The following is a 24736-nucleotide window of genomic DNA, read 5'->3' as shown; positions in this document are numbered from 1 at the left end:
ATCACTATATTTGTAGAAATATGATCTAAGGAAGTTAGGGTTTTTTCAAACTCCCGAATTACATTCCAAACAGGTGACTTGGGGAAAATCATCATAATTTTTGTTTTGAGCATCAGATTGAAATTTCGTAAGAAGTTTCAGAAAGAGGATGGCCTGTAGTTTTCTGTATATCATTTTTAGGTACTAAGGTCGAAACAATGACATGTGGCACATCATACAAGTTCACTCTACTGAACTAGTTTATAATTAGGTCACCGTGGGAGATTTGACATAAATCTTCCTTGGAGAATCCAATCTTGATTAGATTTGTGGGGTTAGAAAGAAGATTCAAAGGGCTACTGCAGGACAATATTTCAGATATTCAAGATCTGAAGTTACAAAGATACAATAGATTCAATAGCGAGCTCTTACAAAGTGAAAAAAAGGTGTGTATTTTTTTTTAAATTTTGCATAAGATTGGTTTGAAAAATTAGTTTGAAGGAATTCAAAGGGAATAGTGAAGAAATATTAGCATTAATTAATGTCCTGAAGAAAGAAAATAGAAACACCTAGTAAGCAACCTAAAAGCTCTAGCATGACTCGCGAAGAAGAGGAAGAAATGCAACATGATATATCAAAATTACAAGACCAAGTACAACAAATTTCACTCTCACTAAAGCTAAATGAAGCCAAGATGAATGGAGTGGAAGCTAATATGAATGGCATGCAATTTAAGATGGATGGCATGGAAGCTAAGATGAATGGCTTGGACGCTAGGATGAATGGCATGGACGATAAGATGGAAGAATTGAAGATAAATTTGAATAAGTTTCTACAAGAAATAATGGAAGAATTGAAGATAAATTTGAATAAGTTGCTACAAGAAATAATGGAAGAATTGAAGATAAATTTGAATAAGTTGCTACAAGAAATGGTTACTAATGGTGAAAAGGTAGTAAAGAAAACTCATGATGAGAACAAAAGAAATTTTAATCATGATTTCATAGACTCTAATGTTGGATTGAAGACCCACCATGTTCCAAAAATTGATATAAGGAAGTTTGATGGCAAGGATCCCGGAACATGGATACTACAAATGGAACAATTTTTCAATCTCCATAATGTGAAAAACACACAAAAAGTACGAACTGCAACTTTATATTTGGAACCAAATCATTTTGTATGGTATCAATGGATTTTCTCTCGTAAACAAATTGTCACTTGGGAAATTTTTACAGAAGAAATGATAGCACATTATGAGGATACAAAAGGCAACACCTTTTTTAGCCAATTGATAAATCTCAAATAAAAGGTTTCAATGATGGAGCACATTGAGGACTTCCAAAAATTGAACATAAGGGTAAAATATATTCCAAAGGAGCATAGAATTGATGTGTTCATAGGGACTTTAAAGGATAATATCCAACATGAGGTTTGCCTTTGGGAACCTGATTCATTGGAGAAGGCATTCATGTTAGCAAGAAAAATGGAAAGCAAAATTATGGCAACCAGGAAGCCTACCACTCACAACTATAAATATGGAAGTGTTGTTGCCCCTAGCCTTCCACAACCTACAAGGTTGACACCACAAAAATTGGAAGAAAAAAGAGCAAAAGGGCTTTGTTACAGTTATGATAGAAAATACACTAAAGGTCATAAGTGTGTTGAGAAGAAATTATTCTACATAGATTGTGAAGAGGAGGAAGAAAAGGAACAAGAAATGTCAAAATAGGAGGATATACTCTAGGACAAACCCTAGATAAAGAAGAAATGAATCTTACCATATCTTGTAATGCATCGGCTGGAATTACCACTCCTCAAACTATCAAGATAGAATGACATATCAAGAAGAAAAAGGTAATAGTGTTGATTGATTCTGGAAGTACCCATAATTTCATTCATTTTAAGATAGCAAAGGAATTGAATTTCTTCCTATATCCAGCACCAAAGTGTCAAGTGATGGTTGCAAGTGGAGGAACCATAAATTTCTCAGGAAAGTGCCATAATATCAAGCTATCCATGGGCGAATATGTATTGAATATCCCAATGCTTTCCATTCCAATGGGTGGTGTTGATGTTGTACTACGAGTCCAATGGCTACAATCCTTGGGTACAATAGCTTTTAATTTTCAAGAACTTTTCATGAAATTTTGTGTGGAAGGAAAGGAAGTTGAATTAAGGGGTGTTGTAGGGAAACCGGGAAAGATAATAAGCTCTAACAGTATGACAAAGCTTCTAAAGAAGGAACAACAAGGTATAATTGCACAATTATGTTCGCTATAGGTTCCCACATCGAAATCATCTATTTCTCGAGATCTACAAAAAGTATTGGAAAATCATTCCAAGGTATTTGAGACTCCCAAAGGTCTCCCAGCTATTTGTGATCATGATCAAGCTATTCATTTGATTCCAGGAAGTGTTTCTCGAAACATCAGGCCGTACAGATATCCCTATGTCCAAAAGAGTGAAATTGAATGTATGGTTGCAGAAATGTTAGAGGTTCGTATAATTCAACCTAATCAAAGTTATTTCTCTACTCTAGTAGTATTAGTGCAAAAGAAGGATGGATCATGGTGTCCGGATTATAGGGAGTTCAACAAGCTCACTATTAAGGATAAATTTCCCATTCCTATCATTGATGAATTATTGGATGAATTGCATGGATCAATTTACTTCACCAAGTTGGATCTTCATTTAGGATATCATCAAATCAGAATGAAGACTGAAGACATCCCGAAAACAACATTTAGAACTCGTGAGGGTCATTATGAATTTTTGGTCATGTCGTTTGGCCTTACCAATTCACCTTCTACATTTCAAGGTTTGATGAATTCCATTTTCAAACCCTTCCTTAGAAAATTTGTGTTAGTATTTTTTGATGATATACTAATCTACAACAAGTCTTGGAGGGATCATGTTGAACATGTTGACAGGGTGCTCAAACTATTGGAGGAGAAACAATTATATGCAAAAAGCTCAAAATGTTTCTTTGGAGTACAAGAGGTGGAATATATGGGTCATATTGTATCTCATGAAGGTGTTAAGGTAGACCCTAGAAAAATTAAATCCATTAAGGAATGGAAAATCCCCACATCCATAAAGCATCTTCGAGGATTTCTTGGGTTGACAGGGTATTATGTGGAAGCATTGTTGTGCTCCATTTCTATTATCCAACTAGACTAGATAAACGAAGCAAGGGAAGAATGGAAGAATGACAAAAAAGTGTGGGCACTCATTTGAAAGATACAACAAGATCCCAATACATCTGATACATTTAGTTGGAAAAATGATTCATTATGGTACAAAGATCGTTTATGCCTATGTAAGAATTCCCAACTCAAACAAAAGATTCTTATGGAATTGCACACTTCTCCCTTAGGAAGGCACTAGGGATTTTTAAAAACTTACCACAGGGTTAAGAAGGAATTTTTTTGGGGTGGCCTTAAATCATATATTCAAAAGTTTGTGGCGGAATGTTTGGTTTGCTAGCAAAATAAAGTTGAAACAATTAAGACCCTAGGTCTATTACAACCTTTATCCATTCCAAGCCAACATTGGGAGGAGGTTTTATTGGATTTTATCATAGGTTTACCCAAGTCTGAAGGAAAGAGTGTCATTATGGTGGTAGTTGGCAGACTTACCAAGTATGCACACTTTTGTGCATTATCATATCCATTTAACGCCAGTACAGTTTCTACTGCATTTATGGAAACAATTCAAAAGCTACATGGAAACCCAAAGATTGTTGCAAGTGGCAGAGATCCCATTTTCACTGGAAATTTTTGGACATAATTATTTTCTTGTCTCGGCACTCAGTTAGCTCATAGCTCATCTTATCATCCTCAATCTCATGGGAAAACTAAGATAGTAAATAAATGTTTGGAAGGATATCTTCGTTGCTTTGTATCTGATAAACAGACACAATGGGTCAAATGGTTGCCTCTAGCTGAATGGTGTTATAACACTTCCTTCCATACTGTAGCAAAAATGACCCTATTTATGGAACTTTATGGATATCATCCACCATCCATCACATCATATTTAAGAGAAAATTCTAAGGTTCTGTTGTGGCCAGCAACACCCCCCCTTATTCAATTAAGTATCAGCCATGATACTGAATGAATGGGGACCCTTAGTTAATTTTTAGGAAAAGCAAGAGTTTCTTTTTGAAGTCACAATCATACGCTTGGAAAAAGCCTCTTAGATATTTTAAAGCCTAAGTCTATGATAAAAGAGAAAACCTTAAGGTCGCATTGCAAAAGATATGAAAAACCTTCATTCCCCTTTTTATGCGCACCATCCTCATGTTAATAATGACATCGCATCGCAAATTAGTAACGCTCATGAAGAAAACTTAAAGATCCGCCGATCTGCGATAACGCCGATCGCTAGATCGCATATCGCAGAAATGAGCCAGGCAAGATTTTGTGAACATCAAATTCCTGCGATCTGCGATATTGCGATCGCTGCGATGCCACATCCATGTGATTTGCGATGATGCGATCGCGCGAGATGCGAGATTACGTCAGCAAATCATAAATCACTTCGGTACGAATCCTTCGGGCGCGCCATTCAAAGAAAAAGCCACTTACTATAATCTGACCCGAAAGCATGGGCTTTTAATGAAAGTAAATGAATTAGTTGTCAGTTATTAAATGGATTAAAGACGCGTGCCTTGGTAGAGACTTGCTTCACGTAAGGTGTCATATTTGATTTATCTCTTGCATTTAAAACTCTCCCATCACCTTTCTGGATCAGTCATTTCCATTTCACTCGTAATCTGCAGGAACAAAACTCGAAGACGACTCAGACAGAAACGCAAAGCGAAATGGGAAAGAAGAACAAAGCTCAAAGCTCCGAAGCAAGAGAGAAGACCAAGGAGATGGCAGCTCTGTACACAGACATAGCCTGCAACAAAGACGCAGGGATATCAACATGGGACGGTATGTACAGGCTGCTATAGGAAGAAAAACCTAGAATAATGAAGGTGACTGCTGTCGCGGGCGCACCACGCTCTTCTGAGGCGTCTTTGGAAGACCTAGCATGTTCATTCCTTCACAGAATAGCGGCAAGACCCAAAATTTTACCATACACAGATATGATCAAATGGATATTGGATGATGCAGAATTGAAGGGCAGACAATTCAAAGTTCATGGACATGGGCTTGTAGGATCATTTGCTGCGCAATATTTGAAGCTTATGTATCATCTTCCTGAACCGCAAGCGACCTATAATGCACAATTCGTTAAGAAGTTTGCGGCGGACAATCCAGATCTATCAGACACCACTAAAGAATGGTCTAGAAGAGACGAACCGCTAAAAAAGGATAAAAATGGTATGTACAGCACTGGTTCCCTCACCTCTCCATATTGTTTTGCTACGGCTATGCTCTGTAGGTTATTTGGGATGCCAGATATCAACAAGTTTTCATCTGAGTGGCTGCCATTAATTGATGCTGCCACTAATTCTGACATCCTAGATTGGGCCAAAATCCTTTCAGATACTCTATACACGGCTGTTCTCAATTACCGGTCTAAAAGATCCTTCTCTCAAAGGGTCTATCCTCCTTTTTATCTGTCTGCCTATATTATGGATTCTGTTTGTCTTGTATCTAATTTTCCTATTATGGGTTGGAAATGGACTACCCAAGACCCATTGCCCATCCATGTTTATCACAAGATCTTATGGGATTCCCAGTTTGCCCCTCATTTTTACCAGATTTGCCATGGGGTTATTTTGCCCCTATATAGAATGATATACGATAAGGACCCCCCAAGGTGCTCCCCCGAGGCCCAAATTGACATCCTCCCCGTCGCAAGATGGTTTGGGGAAGAATGGTTTACTTACATTAGAGTTTTTGGAAGCACTGTACCTCCACATGTCCTACCCCTATATATCCCTGATAAACTTTTGGCCCGGGAAATCGCTTATCAAACCTGTTCTGAAGGCGGCTTAACCAAGGACCTAAAGGACAAGAAGAAGGCCATTTGGCCTCAATTTCCCGTCACTTGTGGGGCCTTCTCTTTGTTCGATGTAGGACATGCTTTTGGCGAGGTGGAGAATGTGACGTGTCTTCAATTATTTAAGTTCCCAGCGAGGCCATTCGACCCAAATGATGTGGCCCAAGAATTCACAACGAACGTCAAGATAAGAGTGTTCTCTGGAAAGAAAGATCTGTTTGATGATCTCTTTCAGAGTAAGAGCTCACTCAAAGAAATTTTGTAGGAAGCTCAGTCGAGGTTGTCTTCGGGTGACCTCCAGAAATTCACGTTATACAGGGAAAGAAGGCTGGCTAGTATTCCACTAGAGAGGCTGCGAATACCTACTAGAGAACCGACTCCGAGCATCAGCCTCAGTGAAAACTCCAGCACTTCCAGGTCTAAGTCCAACGCCGCACAAGAAGTATCTGAGCATCCTGAAGAGTCTGGTCACAAGCAAGGAAAAAACAAAGAAACGACCAAAGACACAGCTCAGTCGAGTGCAATGTCTCAGCAACAAGTTATCGCCTCACCACCAAGAGATGTCCCCCCTCCTGTCATCGAAGCACCTTTTGTCACAACAGAGCTAGATAAAGAGTGGGAAACCTTCAATGAATTAATTAATCTTGAAGGGCAAGTCCCGAAGTCACTTGTGAGCAATACACAGGTGGTGTAAGAAGTCGTTTCGACCATGGTCAGTAGCACCACAGAAGCTGAACGCCTTCCTATCGCTCCAACCTCAGAACTTCTACTTAACGTAGAAGAAATCCCCCCACTGGATGTATTCTACAGTCCCCAACACAAAGCAGTCGTAAGGAGACAGAGAAAGAAGAGAAAGCTTGAGAATACACTGTCTCAAGGTGCTGAACATTTGGACGTCTTATGGAAAGACCCCAATAATAATCCGACTGAAAATCTTACGAAGCTGTCTCAGATTGCAGGAGCATATGCTTCTGCAACTATTGACAAGGCCTCTGAAGTTCAGCAACTTTTAAAGGAACAAGAAAATCATATACAACTGCTACAACAACAGTTGCAACAAGCCAATGCGAACACTGAAGCTTCCAGACAGCTCGAAAAGCTACAGGAAGACTTTCAACAGATGCAGATAGGCTATCAAAAAAGTCTTGAAGAAAAAGAAAAACAACTGCAGACGGTGCAAGAAATGCATAAAGATGAGCCTAAACCGGCAGAGTTTATTTCAGAGTCCATTGGCTTGAACGAGCAACTACTGCAGAAACAAGAAGAGTTGGGACGTAAAATATCATAGTGGAGGCACTTTTGTGAGCTGAGCGACAAAATCACCAGTCAGGTGGTGGAATTGCGGAGCGACTATGATCAGAACGACAAGAGGGTGACAGAATATCTAACTTGGCAAGATGATGAGGAAGGGAAAAGAGCAGGGGCACCCAGGATTAATGAAAATCATAAGGAGCTGCTCTTTAATAAATGGGACGAACAAATCACGCAGGCGGAGCAAGCAGCAGAGATAGCGGCGACACAGGCGAGCATTCTTATTGACTGTGCAAATGAAAATTTACACAGGGCCAATTTAATTACGGAGACCACCCTGGGGTACCTACCAAGCAAGTTGCAACTGGAGACAGAATGGAGGCAGAAAGCGCAGGCAAAAGGGAAAGCAATCCAAGCATTGGCTAGGCTGAATTGGGAAGGTTACTGGATGTACTTGGTTAAACCACACAGCCAATGGATGACGGTGAAGTGCATTACGAACGCAGCCGAGAAGGTAGCGCCAGCTCTCATAGATGTCGTTTTCGCAGCCCAGCTCAGCACAGAAATCAGCCAGCCGACTCTTCTCAAGCCTATGCTGGACACTTGCAACTTCAAAGACCAAGTTCACAAATGATTTCATTTAGAATGTTGTTTTTTCTCTTTTAACTAGATTAGAAAAAGGACGGTCATTTGAAAACCGTATCCTAAAATTTTGTAATGATACTATTATTAGAATTAGGAAGTAGTATTTTAACCCTTCTCATTGCATTGGAGAAGGGTCCAGAAGTTTGTCAAAAACTTGTCCTCGGAACATGCACTTCTGCACCCTCAGAGGAGGTTTTGATGAATGGAAGGATCGAGATTTATTTATGTTTTCATTTTAATGTCTGCTACTGATGTTGCACTTCTGTACTCTTGGTAGATGTTAGAAGGAAGTAGAGATGAATCGTTATTGCTTAAAGTTTGTGAGTGAAATCAGTCATAAATGGTACTTTTGTCTCTTGATTAATTTCTGCTCATATTCTTAGAGTGATATACAGCTGAGTTGTTTATATGTTAATGTATGAATGTGTGGGTTACCATTTGGCACTTTTGTACGGTGGAGTCATTTGTTTGTGCTTGACATATGAATAACTGATTATGCGATATGTTGTTCACAACTGTTCTGCCTAACTTCTTATGCAGAATGGTTTATCTTAATTGATTTATATTCTTATGATAGCTGAATGATCTTTATTACCAGTTATTGTTCGAAATCTTTTTAGATCGCATGATAGAAGAGTTATATCCCGGGTTAGCGTAGATTAGATACGTTGTTCTCATTAGATTATAATAACATAGATTTAGTTTATAAGTAAGATTTGAGTTAGCTCTAAAGTACTTCCAGAATCAACATAATCAAACTCTACACACACACACACACCCTTTAGATTGGGAAGCTGGTCCCATTATCCCCAGTCGGACCCGCTACACCAAACGGGCAAGGAGCCGCCAACCAGGTTCCCGACCAGGTGGGTATCCCCCTTGTTGTTGACCCGATCTCCGGGCCATCAACAGGTTCATGTAGTGGAACATCACATCGAGCATCAACAACAAGTTCTCCAACTCTTAAAGGATAAACTCACGTTGGCACATAATAGAATGAAACAATAGGTAGATCAACATTGTATCGAAAGAAGTTTTGATGTAGGTGACTAGGTATTCTTACGGCTACAACCATAAAACAAATGTCCCTCAAGCAAGCTAAGAAGGATAATAAATTATCCCCAAAGTATTATGGTCCGTACAAGGTGTTGCAAATATTGGTACTATGGCATACAATTGGAGCTTCCTGCAGCTTCTCGAGTGCACCCAGTTTTCCATGTTTCATGTTTAAAGAAGGTTATAGGTGAAAATCTCCCAGTTCAAACAATATTGCTAGAACTTTATGAGGAAGGAAAAATCATATTGGAATCGGAAGCAGTCACAGAAACAAGAACTCGACAACTACAAAATCGATCAATTTCAAAGTATCTCATCAAGTGGAAGAACTTATCCGTTGAAGATTCCACATGGGATGATGAAGATTTTATACAAAAGCATCCAAAAATACTCAAGTGTTGAGGACAACACTTTTCGGAAGGAGAGGGGCATGTTAGGCCCCTATAATAATAGTGATTCCCCCATCACTATTGTCATTGTATCCCTTATTGTTATTATTGTGCCCCTATTGTCCCCATATTGTTATTAGTATGCCCCATAGAAACCCACTATTGTTATTTTTGTGCCCTTACGTTATTACTGTTATGTCGACTTGATTATATTGTGACCCCTCATACTTCTATATATATAATGGAGGTTTAGTCATTTGTATCATCCACGAATTGTTCATTTGTGTAATGCAAAGGAGGTTGCCCCTCAGCAAAGGAGGCTGAATTCTAAGGCGTTGATCTAACTTTTCTATCTTTTTGTAAGTTGGTTTCTTAACAGTGTATTCATAAGTGAACATCATCTCTAAGTAAATTAGAATCATATTTCATGAGCAAGGACTATTTCTAGACAAAGATCGAAGAAGGAGCACAAAGTGCTGGGAAGCAAAGTGTCGAAAGAAGGAAGTCTATGTGCCAGGAACAAAGTGATGAATAGAGGAAGGAATTGACTTCTACTTGGAGGACATCCTAGTCAAGGGTCTAGGGTTTGGCATTGATCAATAAGAAGCTCCAATAAGAGAAACTTACCAAAGGGTTTTCCTCTCTAAGAGAGAGAGGTTTTGGCACTAGAAAAGAGCCAACATCTGTGTTCTTATCTTTATGTTTTTGGTAGCAGTTTGATCAAACACATAAACTAATAATAAGAAGAAGATCAAGCTAAGATAACTTGTAAAAAAGGCTTCACAAATTGTTATCAAGTCAAGAAGAATAACACTACACCTAATTTGCCTAGATTCTTCAACACTACGTAGGGATACTCATAGCAAGGACTGACTTGAAGCGGAGAAAAAATGGTTTTCTTCAGTTAATCAATGTCGATCCTCAATCATTGGGATTTTCCTTCATCCTAATTCTTTTCAGTGTACAACACATTCCTCAACTTCTTCATGGTTTCATGCCTTTTTAGTAGTCTATGTCAGATAGTTGGCCTCAAGAATAGGTGGGAAATGTCGGAAAATATTGGTTGTTTCCTCTTCCCATTCCTTTGTTGGCATCCTTCCTCTCAACGCCCTTGTTATTTGGATAGTTAATACTTTATCCAAGTACACGACGCTCTGTTGCTCCCACCAATGTGAGCTGAAAGCACGATATAGTCCTTTAGGAGAGCCTCCTCTAAACGCTGACTGTCCTAAAGAACCCACGTATGTTGATACTTTTCAGTTATTTATTCTTACTTATAATTCTAGGTTTGGTCAAGGTTCTACTTCAATTGTTATGATCTTAGGAAGGCTTAGCCTCTAGGTGGTATCAGTAAGTCTCAAGGGCTAATAATTTTCTTCTCCACAAATTTTGACCCCCTCGCACTTGTCACATCACCCTCCTTCTAGTTGGTATCCCTGCCCAGGAAAAGACATAGAGTTAGGAAATGTTAATTTTAGATAACAGTTAAGTTATTCTTAGCACAATTACTTCAATGTACTTTAGCAATTGTTGTAGAAAAACAACAACCCCCCATTTTTAGTTAGTTTCTAATAAATAATGGGGACCCTTTATCTTTATACTTAATTTGTTTAGATAAAATGCTTTGTTTTACTAATAAGGAGCATAAGAGGTTTTTACACAAGCACTTTCAAAACAATACCTTTATTAAAACTTAAAGTCTTTCCCTTTACCGAAACTCACCTTATCGAAGTTTTATTTTGTAAACATTACGAAATAACGAAGTTTCGATGGGCCCACCCCAAAAGTTCTCTTTATATCGAATACCCTTTGTTATTGAATCTTCCCATTTCTAAACGTTTTATTAATAGGTGTTACGAAAAGGTTTCTTCCTGATGTCTGACCTCCCGATGCCTTTATTAGTCCCTGCCATCTGGCAATGGCCAGGGACTATTGTAATCGTTCCGGTCGACTTAACATTAGTTCGGTGCTCTTATACCGCTCTTATACCGCCCTTATCCTAAAGTCTAGTGACCTGTTCTCTGCAGTTAACCAAAGTCGATTCCGCCGTTCGCCTTTGTCATCTTATTTGGCCTCTTCCCGAGGCGGAAGAGGCCGGAGCATATGGTAAAATGATATTTAACCACTATCATCTGTGCTTGACTGTGTGCGGTTTACTATTAATGCTGGCATTAATTTGTTAACCTTTAATGTTAAGTCTACCACCGGTTCTTCACACTCAGCCCTAGTTCTTTAACGCCATGGGTTGGTCCGGTGTTTGTTCTTTCGCAGGTGAGCATGGCCACCGTATTAGTCTTCTCGACACGCTCTTTTGCTTGCTGCATGAATAATGGACGTGTCACCCCTCTTGCACGCAGGCTGCCATCTGGAAGGTAACCTCCGTTTCGTAGCTTTCGTTTTTCGCCTGTAAAAGTTGCCCACTGCACTTCTAAGATAGGTTTCCCTTCGGCCTCCCGGGCGGGGGTACTGGGTACTCTCCTGGTTTTGGCTTCCTTTGAGTGAATGCCGGATGATGGTAATCTCCGCTTCGTAGCTATAGTTTTTTTTCCTTAGAATGCTGCACACTGCACTCTGAGATAGGTCTCCTTTCGGCCTCTCGGTCGGGGGTTCCGGGCACTCGTTCTGGTTTTCGGCTTCAATTGGGCTGATGCTCGGTATATTGGTCTCTTCCGGCTCTTTCGAACCCAAAAGTTTGTGTATTACCTCTGCATGACCACTCCCTGTGTTCTATCAGTGATGCACTATTCCTTGCTGGAGTTGGCTAATATAAAGGAGAAGCATGACAGTGTGAAATGCAGGCAAGGGGACATTGTGGGCATGCCCTCTTCTTTGCCTCCCTTGGATGTTGTCTTCATAAACTGCCTTCCTGCCTTGAACCACTCTCTTCCAAGAATTCTTGACGCCGTAGTCCGACGCTGTGTACCAGGTAAGCTTCTTCATGCCTTTCCGAGGCTCTGCGGGATCACCCACAATCTTGAAGCACATACCTGTGAATTTTCTGTGATTATGTTCTTCCCAATGTCGCACAGATGATTGTGCATTCTTATCTGTGAATTTTCTGTGATTATGTTCTTCCCAATGTCGCACAGATGATTGTGCATTCTTATCTTTGCCTTCCCCCGCCAAATAGCAAGCAGCGTCCATGAACAGTGATTTCTCTTGTTCATCAAGTGCTTCAACTGTGATTTTCAACCTTTCTTTGATATTCCAAGGCAGAATTCTAGAAATCTTGCCCAATATAGCTTCCCATACTTTTCTATCAGCAAAATATACCGATTCACTGGGAACTGGTTGTTCATGCGGGCCCCTGCATTCAACCTACTCTCTGCAATATCGAATGCTGCCATGAAATAGATGGCACGCCATGCCATTATCCAATAAAACTTTCTATTTGAATAGAAACCGTTGCCATGAGGATTAATGAAGAAGGGTAGTTTCATGGAAACCCTAGTCCATGCATTGGACTCTGAATCATAAATCTGCAACACCATTACATACCCAGTCCGTTCTTTACCAGTAATTTGACCGAGCAAGACAGTGCAACGCCTCAGGGTAGCGTCGAAGTGCAGTGCATTGAAATGCCAATGTGGGTTAAAATCGGCAGGGCGAGGGAGTTGTCTCCAGGTTCTGGTAGCAGGATTGAATAGGGAAAGATTCAATCTGTCTCCATTTCTCATACAGAGGCAGATGCTCCGGCATGAATCCACAATGATTAGGTTATTAATTGGAGAAAGGGCTTTATAAATATTTATATCCGAACCACCACCGTGTGCTAATTCTATGACCCACGGCTCCTGATATAGGGGATCCCAATAGAGTTGAATGAGAAATGCAGGGATTGAATTCACTGAAAAGTTTGGATCAATTCTTTGCAGGGCATCGCCAGGAAGTAACAGATTTTTCCATCGTTTGCAGACAATCCTCATTCTGGCAACATCCCGAACAGGAAGCCTAGCTAAAATCGAACACAGTAAACTGTCGGGCAGGGCATCCCAAATATGCGTTTCTGTTTCCATCTTTTGATTGACAGCACAAAAAAGTTTACTGTAAAGGATACATCAATCAAGAACAGAGGTTTCTGTTTCCATATATGTGGGCAATATATTACCCTATGCCTGGGTTGGAAATTCCGAGCAGCAATGCCCGGGGACTTGCGCATATCCATTCGCAATTAGCAGAGATGGCTTCCAGTTCTCTTATTAATGCCTGGTATGCCGGTAACTGGAATCCTACTCCAGGGTAATAAAGCTATGCAATATCGATTTTTGGGTGTGGATGTGGGCGTGGCGGTGGCGGAGGCGGAGGGGCGTACGGTGGCGGTGGCGGGGGCGGAGCGTATGGATCAATATCCGTCCCAACTGAGATTGCAGATCCGTGTGAAGGAATCTATGGCACTGGTGGAGGTGCAGGTTACACAGGGCAAGTGATGAATGATGCCCAGGGAGCTTCTTTTAACTTGAATATAGTGGACAGGTTCAACTTGCTGCAGGGACTCGCTGCGTCGCAGCTCCCCTTGTTAATATTTACAAATGACTTTACTTCGATGCCCAAATCGTAAAATCTAATTTCGTAACTCTTCCAAGGTTTCAACCTTGAAAACTTTATATTAAAATATTTGTTTGAGGACTTATCATATTGGAAGTGTATTCTTTATTACATCCACAAAAACAAACTCCTCCAAAATTCTTCAAATATTTGAGATACTTTTATCGGACCTCCTTCATTGGAACTTATTTAGAAAGAAAGTTACGATAATGAATATCTCTGATAAACTATTATTATTAGAATATTCGATTTTGGGTTGTTAGACACAACCATGGCGAAGACGAAAAATATGATAGATAATCATGAGGATCCTTTTATTATTCACAAGATGTACATTTATAATACATTGGTGTGACTCTTGGATTCATCTTCCAAGATCTCTTGGAATCCCATTGATTGTTCAACTTCTACACCATTACCCTTAGCAGATTAGGTGTCCAACATTACCCCCTTAATCTAAAGGGATATATATGAATCCAAGAAGAGAGCTATAATACAAAATAAAACAATGCATGACAACAATAGGTTGAATTTTCTCTCTAAGATGATCACATAAGGTGGGAGAAATCGAGGTCTCAACTGGCAATGGTTTAAGGATGAACTCCAACACTAGAACGCTTAGTGCAGTTCCCGAAACTCTTCCGAATTTTGCAAGAAGATGAATTATTTTGTTAGAGGAAGTGTCCTTAATGATTTAAGGAGGGAGATCTTCAACTTGGAAGAAGAGATTTCTACAAAATGCAATGGTTTAAGGAAGGCCGCCAACCAAAGGAACACTTAGTGTGATTCCCAGAACTCTTCCAAATCTAGAAAGCATATGAAGTCTTATGGTAGAGGAAGTGTCCCTAATTCTTTGGAGATGGAAACCTTCAACCTGGAAAAGGGAGGCATGCAACTTGTGGTGGTTTAAGGAAGGCCACCAACCAAAGCCATGTTCAAGGGCTTTTGTGTCTCTGGCTACAACCATAAGTTTGAGTATGGTTGTCTCTGGTTGTAGGCTTAGAAAACATGTTCAAGTTGTGGCTCAAGCTTGCTTGGTGTGTATATTTGAAACTTGTAGATGACCATCATTCCCCCTTTTCATATACAAGGTGAGAAGAGAGAGATAAATCAACTGCAATAATTTCCAATAGTCAAGAACAAATCCTATCGTATGAGTGAAATATATTCCTGGTTGTCGAAGCCCATTGCCAAGAAGTGATCCATCCAAGGCGAATCTTTGTTATTGTAGGATACCTATTTTTGAATAATGTATTTGAAGAATGAGTGTGTTGATCACAATTCTTGCACGGATCAAGATCAAAACAATGATCCTTCACATGGCCAACTCGGTCACAATGTTTCCATTTCACAATATATTGTTGTGGAGGAGGAGCAGGATGAAGATGGATCATTTTGAAGAAATTTGACACTCTGAAATTCGATGGGTTTTAATAATAGGGAGTATGAAAGTACACCTTTTTAATTTTAGATAAAAATGGTATGTTTTATGCTTAGCACAACTTACTTCAATGTTCCTTTAGCAACCCAATAACAATTTCCAACTATTTCTAGTAGCAATCACATTAATCATTAATCACATTGACAATAAATGTAGATAAAACATAAAACAAAGTGCAGAAGACAACCCTGTTGGGTGTGGAGCCTGATTATCTTCTATAGTACCGGCATTTTGGACCCCAGTTCAAAATGGGGCGGCAACGCCGCCTGTAAAATAATCGCTGCCGTGGGGGGTCCAGGGGGGGGGGCGGCAGTGACTTTGGGAGCCCCCCCCCCACCCCCCCCTGGCGGGGGGTTTCGGGGCAGCGCCCCCGAAGCTAAAAACAGCTGTAAAATTTCCTTGTAAAAGTATAGTAATTTCTAGTCAATCTGGGCCGTTCATTAGGCGGATGATCTGACGGTAGAACTTATGTTTAGTTTAGGGTTTTTTGCCCTAGAAAGCAACCCCTCCCTTTATATGAGGGCATTGTATTTGAGGCTGGGATATAGATGTGTATTCGGTGAGCGAGAAACATAGAGGTGAGACTGTGAGAGAAAACAGAGGATATTACAGTGGTTTTGTTGTAGGTTGTATCTCTTCATTTTGCTGGATAATAGAAAGGAAGGACTGGCTGTTCGGGGTGGACGTAGCCCAAACTGGGTGAACCATGTATATCTATGTCTCTCTTGTTTTGTACGTTTTCTGTGTTTATATTTCTGCAATATTTTATGTGTTCCATTGCTCCGTAATATATAATTTTCTAACAAACCCAAGACAAGAGAACATGGATTTGGCAGATGCCAGGGAAAAACCTCATTATGGGGAAATCCCTTTGATCAATTCTTCTTATTATCATTCAAAAGTTTAGCAGAGAGAGAGTACATATGTCAAATTGACTAGCCTATTACAAAGTCAAATATGTCCTGTCAAATTCTGTAGTCAAATGCAGTCAAAATTTATCCCTAACTAGAAAGTCAATCTTGGTCAAAATAGTAGTCAAACACCTCTTTTGAATCTCGGTCAAAGGTAGTCAAACTCAACCTCCAGCAGCAGTCAAAGTCAACCCAAAACAGTCACAAAAATCTGGTCAAACTCAGTCAACTCTGCGGTCAAACAAGGCTACAGTCAACGTAGGTCAAACAACCCAGAAAATATGAATTCTTGTTCCAGTTAATGTGGCTTAGAAAAATTGAAATTTTGTCACAAAAACCCTAGTTAAAATAGTCAAAATCAGCTCGGTCAACATTGGTCAAATTGTCTAAAATTTTGCGATTTTGGTTTTGCAATTTAGCTGAGAAAACTTCGACCTTCTTGCCACATGTGTGATATAGACAGGCTACCCAATAGTTGTACGAACCAACCTGATGAAGAGAGAGAAGAACATGTGAGTGATGATGATCCCAAATGAGGTGTGAGGTCACTTCTATTTATACAATTCGTTGTGGGTGAAGAGACACGTCCATTGGGATCCTTGAACCTACATTTAGTTGAAGCCGACCTGAAAAATTTTCACATGTGTGGGCATAAATTCAAAATCACACTTCTTCTTGTCTATATGAGATGATATTTAGATCAATTTTGGTCCTCTCGAAAATAGGAATTTAATGCAAACATCATCTCCATCAAATGAGTTGTCCCAAGGTGGAATTTGGCCCTAGTTTCCAATTTTAACACTCCCTCTCAACTAGGGAGAATTCCACCTGCCAATACACCTGTCGTCATGTACCATCTCTGTCATCTTTCATCTGCTGAACCATGAAGTAATAATGAAGAATAATTGATCGATATTGAGTCATAAGAACTTACCACTCTCCACCAACAAAGGTCAGTCCTCAAACGATCTCAGATCAAGTTGTTGAACACCATACATCCTAGACGTAGGGAGTACAACAGTACATGATGAGTCCATCGATAGTGTTATGGTCCCTATCCACGTTTCCCAAATCAGTGGTGAAATGAGAGGTATTTTCCATGAGTCTTGGACTACATGGGTAGGATGTATGACGGGGCATCAACAGGAGAAGGTGAACCACTCATCCTGCTCATATGCCATAGGAGAAGGTGAACCACTCATGCTATGCATATGTCAATCATAGGGGAAGGTGAACCACTCACCCTACATACATGTGTTTGAAATTGTAGGAGAAGGTGAACCACTCACCCTACACACATGTCAAACTTCAAGGTGTATCATAGGGGAAGGTGAACCACTCACCCTACACACATGTCAACCTTCAAGGTGTATCATAGGGGAAGGTGAACCACTCACCCTGTACATAGCGCACCACTAGGGGAATGTGAAACACTCACCCTATGGTCACTGATAGCTCCAAGAGGTACCCCAAGCCCTCAAGAGCTCCCAGAGCTCAGTGTCCTACTCATGGGACCCTCATAGGAGGGTATTTCCATGACTTCAAGTCTCTCTTGGAAGGCTAAGAATTTGAACTTCCTTAAGGGCTTCATGAGAATGTCTACGACCTGCTCATCCATCATGATGTGAGGGAGCCTTATTGCTCCCTATTGTACCATATCCTAGATAAAGTGGTACATGATATCAATATGCTTGGAGCGGTCGCGGAACACGAGATTCTCTGAAAGGTGAATCCCACTATGGTTGTCACAGTGGATCACAGTTGTATCCAAAACATGCTCAAATAGCTCACTAAAGACCTTCCTCAACCAAACAAATTCATAGCAGGCCATATTAGCAACAATGTGTTCGACCTCGACGATGCTTAAACCAACTGATTACTGTTTCATGCTCATCCAAGATATTGAAGCAGAGCCCAATGCGAAGCAACATCCATATGTGCTCTTACGGTCCACCACACTACCAACCCAGTCAGCTATAGGTTTTAAGCCCGTATAGAAATTACCTGCATACGAATTCTAAAACATAGAAAATGAAAAATGCAAGAGCATAACACATAAGACACATATACACAGAGATTTTCCCCTGGATCCCAAAGTCGAGACTACCAGATTAATTTTTCATTGTGTTCCTTTCAATGTTACAATACATATATATACATGTTGAAGCATCTAATACCATGGACTGAAAACCATTGCGCCCAAAACCATGCACAAAACCATAGGTAGGTTCGCCCCACCTAATATAGGGTCCAATTTTTTTTTTTCCCTCAAACCCCTTGGATAGGGGGGCTGCAGCACTCCCTGTGACCCCACCCCCCCCCCCCCACTGTGCAATTGGTGCAAAGAAGGGGGGGGGGGGGGGGGGCTCCTCCCCCCTATAACCCCCCAGTTAACTAGGGAAGATATAGTCATGGAAAGAATATAACACAACCCAACATTCTCCCACTTGTTTTTTTCTTTCCACAGGGGGCCAAGGAGAGCTTAGTCATTTATTGAGCCCTGCAACACCCATTGTTTCTCTACACCAAGAGAACTTCCCAGAGCTCACAGATTTTGTCAATGCATCTACAGTATTCTTCAAAGTGTCCACCTTTACCAGCAACACCTTTTTGTCTTCTATCATATCCCTCACAAAGTGATATTGAACATCAATGTGCTTTGTCTTTGAATGATAAGAAGGGTTCATTGCCAAGAAAATTTCACTTTGGCTGTCACAATCTATCCTTATAGCTCCCTGTACTAACCCCATACTTGAACACAATCTCTACAACCAAACTGCTTCCTTGCTTGCATGAGTGGTTGCCATGTATTATACCTCTATAGTTGATAATACCACTATAGATTATTTGTTACTCATCCAACTGACTACATCTCCAAATAGGTTAAACACATACCTACTTGTAGATCTTCTCTAATCCAAATCTCCAGCCTAGTCTGCATCAACAAAGCCAAGAATATCCAAAACTTTGTCCAATCTTGGTCTTCTTTGGTAGCACAAACCATAATCACTAGTGCCACGCAAATACCTGAAACCCCGCTTCATGACTGTCCAATGCTCCTTTCCTAGTTTTGACATAAACATGCTTAATACTCCCCTTGCATCTGAAATGTATGGTCTAGTATAGACCATCGCATACATTAGGCTACCGACTGCACTTGCATATGGAACACAAGACATGTCCTCCTCCTCTTCTTGTGTCTTGGAACATTGTTTAGCAGATAACTTTACACCAACAGGAATAGGAACCTTGACCAGTTTACTATCCTGCATATTAAACTTCTGCAATATTTTCTCAACATACTTCCTCTGGTTTAGCCAGAGATTCCTCTTTACCTGATCTCTTTTAATTTCCATGCCCAAAATATAGTTTGCAACACCAAGATCTTTCATGTCGAATTTGGAGGACAATTGGGTCTTCAAATCTTGGATAATTTCTTTGTCATTTCCAACCAACAACATGTCATCCACATCTAAGACTAGATAAATAACACGGTCACCAATTAATTTAAAATACACACAGTGATATGCTTTTCTTCTGGTGAAGCCAAGTCCCTATATAAATGTATCAAATTTCTGATATCACATCCTTGGTGACTGTTTTAGCCCATATAAAGACTTCAGGTTGCTTCATGTAGATCCTCTTCCAGATCCCCGTGAAGAAATGTTGTCTTCACATCCATCTATTCTACCTCAAAATGAAAATAAAAAACAACAGATAAAAGTAATCTAATAGAAGCTACCTTGGAAACAGGAGAAAAAATATCACCAAAATCAATTTCCGGTACCTGGAATAACCTTTTGCTACCAACCAAGCTTTGTATTTCTCCACCTTTCCTTCTACATTTGTCTTCTTATTGAACACCCATTTGCTACCAATGGGTTTCCTTCCAGCTGACAACTCCACCAGATCCCAAGCCTCATTTTTGTGCAAAGATTCCATTTCATCAACCATGGCCTCTTTTCAGAGTTTTCCATCCTTTGAATCTACTTCTTCCTTCATAGTTTTGGGATCATCATCAGTAATAGATAGAGAAAAATTTGAATAGAAAGTAGGTGTACTATACCTTTCTGGTTGCCTTCTTTCTCGAACTGATCTTCTCATAATTGGAGTTTGTGGCTCTTCATCTTTTGATACCTCTTCTGCTGTAGAGTCCAATTCATCCTCCTTTAGCTCAAAGTCTGTCTGATCAAGTTCCTTTGATGGGGCTTCATGTTTAATAACATATTTCACCTCTCTAAAAACCACATCTCGGCTCTACACAACCTTCCTTGTTACTGGGTTCCAAAGCTTATAACCCTTTAAACCATCCTTATACCCAATAAAGATGCACTTTTCATATTTACTATCCAGCTTTGTTCTTTTCTCCTTTGCAACATGTACATATGCATCACATCCAAATACCCTCAGATGTTAAAAAGATGGTTTCTTACCAGTCCATACCTCTTATGGAGTCTTATCCTCCAACGCTGATGAAGGTGATCTATTGACCAGGTAACATGTCTCCACCGCCTCTGCCCAGAATTCTTGTCCTAACCTGGCACCACTAAGCATGCTTCTTGCCCTTTCCATCAACGTCTTGTTCATTCTTTCTGCAACTCCATTTTGCTCAGGTGTGTATGGAGTAGTATTTTTTCGTGCTATACCACTATTCTTACATAATTCTTCAAATTCCTTGTTGCAAAACTCTCCACCATTTTCTGTCCTCAACACCTTTATATTCTTCTCTGTCTAGTTTTCCACCAGAGCCTTAAATTATTTAAACTTGTCAAAGACTTCAAATTTCTTCTTGAGGAAATATATCCATGTATTCCTTGAGAAGTCATCTATAAATGATACAAAGTACACATGCTTACCCAGTGATGGAACCTTCATAGGCCCAAACACATCACTGTGCACAAGCTCTAATATATGTTTCGCCCTCTTACCACCAGAGGGGAAACTCACCCGATTCTGCTTCCCATATACACAATTTTCACATAAATCAAAATCTAGAGAGTTATTACTCATACCTTCTACCATACCTTTACCATGAAGTATTCGAAGACCCTTCTCTCCAATATGTCAAAGCCTTTGATTCCATAGCATGGTATTTTCTCCAAAGGTCACTAGATTTTTTGCTCCACTTTTAGGAACCACAAAATTGTTGCTCCTATCAATAACAGTGCTACCTTACAGCTTGTACAAAATTCCAATCCTAACTCCCCGCATCAATACCAGTGCTCCCTGAACCATCTTGCAGGTATCTTTCTCGAACACTCGTATTACCCCTGCATCATCCAACTTTCTTACAAAAATCATATTTCTAGCTAATGCAGGATTATGTAGAACACTTGGAAGTGTTATAATCCTTCCACTTTGCAACTTCCACTTGACTTTTCCACAACCAATGATTCCAGCCTTCCTATCCTCCCCCAAGAAGACATCATCATCATCATATTTCTCATACTCGCAAAACCACTCTCTATGGGGAGTGAAGTGAAAGGATGCACCTGAGTCAATCAACAATGCCTCATGATCTACATGTGTACTTGAAGAAGCCAAGTACACATCCCCACCTTCATCTGAGGTGGTTTTCACCTCTGTGGAAGGAGCATCATCAGATCCCTTTCCTTTGTCAGAAGCTTTAGATTTATAGTCCCTTTTGTAGTGCCCTTCCTTTCCGCATTTCTAGCATACCACCTTTACAGGTTTTCCTGGAGATTTAGATCTCCCTCTAGATTTAGATCTCCCACTTGATGACTTATTTTTGTTTCTGTTCTAGGACCATCCCGGTACAAACAAGGAATCACCATTCTGGCTCTCCATATTTTTCTGTCTCATCTCCTCCGTCAGCAAGGATGAAACTGTTTCATCAAACTACAAGGCAGTTGCATTGCTACCTATTGTAATAACCAGACTATCCCACGAATCTGGTAAAGAACACAACAAATTGATGCACTTATCTTCATATGAAATTTTAATATCAACAGATAATAACTTATTTACCATAGTATTAAATGCATTCAGATGCTCTGTCACTGAGTCTCCATCTTTCATCCTTAGGTTATACAACTTTTTCTGTAGGAATAGTTTATTCACTAGAGGCTTAGATTGGTACAAAGTCCCTAACTTGTCCCACAAAGCCTTCATCGTAGCTTCCCCTGACACATTCAACAATATTGAATCTGAGATACACAATCGTATTATGCTCTTTACCTTCCGATCCAACTTGTTCCATTCTTCATCGAACACTCATGTTGGTTTAATACCCGGATCTACCGCGATCCACTGATCTTTATCTAAAAACAGATCCTCCATCTTGAGTTTCCATAACTCAAAACTCTGACCATTAAATTTCTTGATCTCTATCTTTCCACTGCTTGCCATCTTCTTTTACCACCAGAATCAATCCCATAGATCTCCCACTGAATAGGGTCTACCACAAGCCCGAGCGAAACCCCTCAGCAACAAAAGCATCCCCTTGAATCCAAAACAAATCTAATACCAAATGTAGGTTTTAACCTTGTACAAAAATGACCTGCATACGAATTCTAAAACACAGAAAATAAACAATGCGAGAGCATAACACATAAAACACATATGCACAAAGATTTTCCCCTAGATCCCAAAACGGGACTACCAGATCGATTTTTACATTATGTTCATTTCAATGTTACAATACATATATATACATGCCGAAGCATCCAATACCATGAACTGAAAACCACTTTTCCCAAAACCATGTGCGAAAACCATGCACAAAACCATAGGTAGGTTCACCCCACCTAATATAGAGTCCAATTTTTTTTCCTCAAACCCCCTGGACAGGGGGGGTTGCCGCACCCCTGTGACTCCCTTGTTGTGCAATTGGCGCAACGAAAGGGGGGGGCTCTACCCTCCCTCTAACCCCCCAGTTAACTAGGCGAGCTAGTCGTGGAAAAAATATAACACAACCCAACATCAGCATCAATATCCATGTAGCCTCAAATTCCTGGCAATGTATCTCAAACCATAATTGATTGTGCCACAGAGATATCTCAAGAGATTCTTGGAAGAAATCCAATGTATGTGATGAGGCTTAACCATCAATTGACTCAGTGTATTCATAATGAAGTATATGTTTGAATGGGAGTTCACCAAGAACATTAGGGCCCCCACAGGTTGTTGATACTAGAAAGGATTTTCCAATTCAGGCCCAATAACACTTCCACATAACTTCTTGAATTTGAATTCCATCGGAGTAGACACAAAATTGCATTCCACCATCCCACATCTCTCGAGAAGCTTCACAATGTATTTTCCTTGAGAAAGGAAAATCTCACTTGGATTTTATTAGACCTCCAAGACTAGGAAGTAATGCATCAAACCTAGATTCTTCATCTTGAATTTGAAGCCAACTCCCTCTTGCATTGATAAATGAGAAGGTCTACACTTGTACGAAAAAATCATCCACATAAAGGACCGGAATGAGAGGAATGTCCTTTTCAACCTTGAAGTATAGGTTCGAGTCAACTTCACTCCATGTAAAACCCAACTTCATATGATAGTTATCAATCCTCTCATATGAAGCCCTAGGGGCTTGCTTCAACCCATAGAGGGATTTATTCAACCTACATAGATGTGTCTTATGATCTTGAATGTAGTGCTCCGCTCTAGTTGGCTGATAGTGATATGACATTAACATTTATTTAGCCCTAAGGCACACACTTTATTCTTTGAGGACTCCAAGTTGAGGATCCGGGCGGATGACTCTATTATTAGTGGTTGTGATGTTTATGTATGTTCTACATTGATATTATGATGAAAATAGCATTAATGATTATGCATGTTCAATAGCGATATTATGATGATCGTAGCATTAATGGTTATGCATATTCTCTATTGATATTATGATGATCGTAGCATAAATGGTTATGTTTGGTCTCTATTGAATGTATGATGATGGTAACGGTAAAGGATACGTATGTTCTCTATTGATATCATGATGATGATAGCTTTGATGGATAGGTATGTTTTCTATTGATGTTATGATGATGATAGCCATGAGGGATGTGTCCCCTATTTCACCTACTTGCATTAGTTCTAGTTCACAATGAACAATGATGCAAATTATTAGGTGATATTGATGATGATATTATGACAATGACTAACACTGAGAAACATTGTTATTGATGATTATTGAGTATGGTAGGAAACCACCAGAGGCACTCGCATATGACCAGTTGACGACACCTGGTTTGATGAAAATTTATATTTTGTCGTTGAAATTCTAAGTCAATTTTGAAAACCTTCTATATATGTTTATCTATATTCTGATGATATGTTAGTGGTTGCAAGCACAAATTAGTTGGTTGGCCGAATGACTTATATATGGGTGATGGGGTTGTACAAATTGGATGGAACTGCATGGGAGGGTTGGGACAATGTCTCTGATCTCACCCACTAGCACTCCTGCCGTGACTTGAGTTGCAAAGGTTGAAACACCTTCGCCTTGAAGATCATGATGTCATGAGGGCAGGTCCCAAATTTGGTTCACTCATGAGGATTTTACCGGGGGGCACGCATCAAGGCGGATT

The 24736-nt window shown here is 40.0% G+C and overlaps 1 protein-coding gene across 1 annotated transcript; it reads right to left on the bottom strand.

The window, feature by feature from the left end:
• Window positions 1-12469: 12469 nt before the first annotated feature.
• LOC149144529 (uncharacterized) lies at window positions 12470-13297 on the bottom strand. Its single transcript, XM_089452184.1, has one exon. It carries the CDS (start codon window positions 13295-13297, stop codon window positions 12470-12472), a length of 828 nt encoding a protein of 275 aa, XP_089308310.1.
• Window positions 13298-24736: the final 11439 nt, after the last annotated feature.

This window comes from Pinus tabuliformis, chromosome X, assembly GCF_031772625.1.
Source record: "Pinus tabuliformis cultivar Carrire ecotype Pingquan chromosome X, CPIR1, whole genome shotgun sequence".
NCBI lineage: Eukaryota > Viridiplantae > Streptophyta > Pinopsida > Pinales > Pinaceae > Pinus > Pinus tabuliformis.
This window is presented reverse-complemented; position numbering and strand designations above follow the sequence as displayed.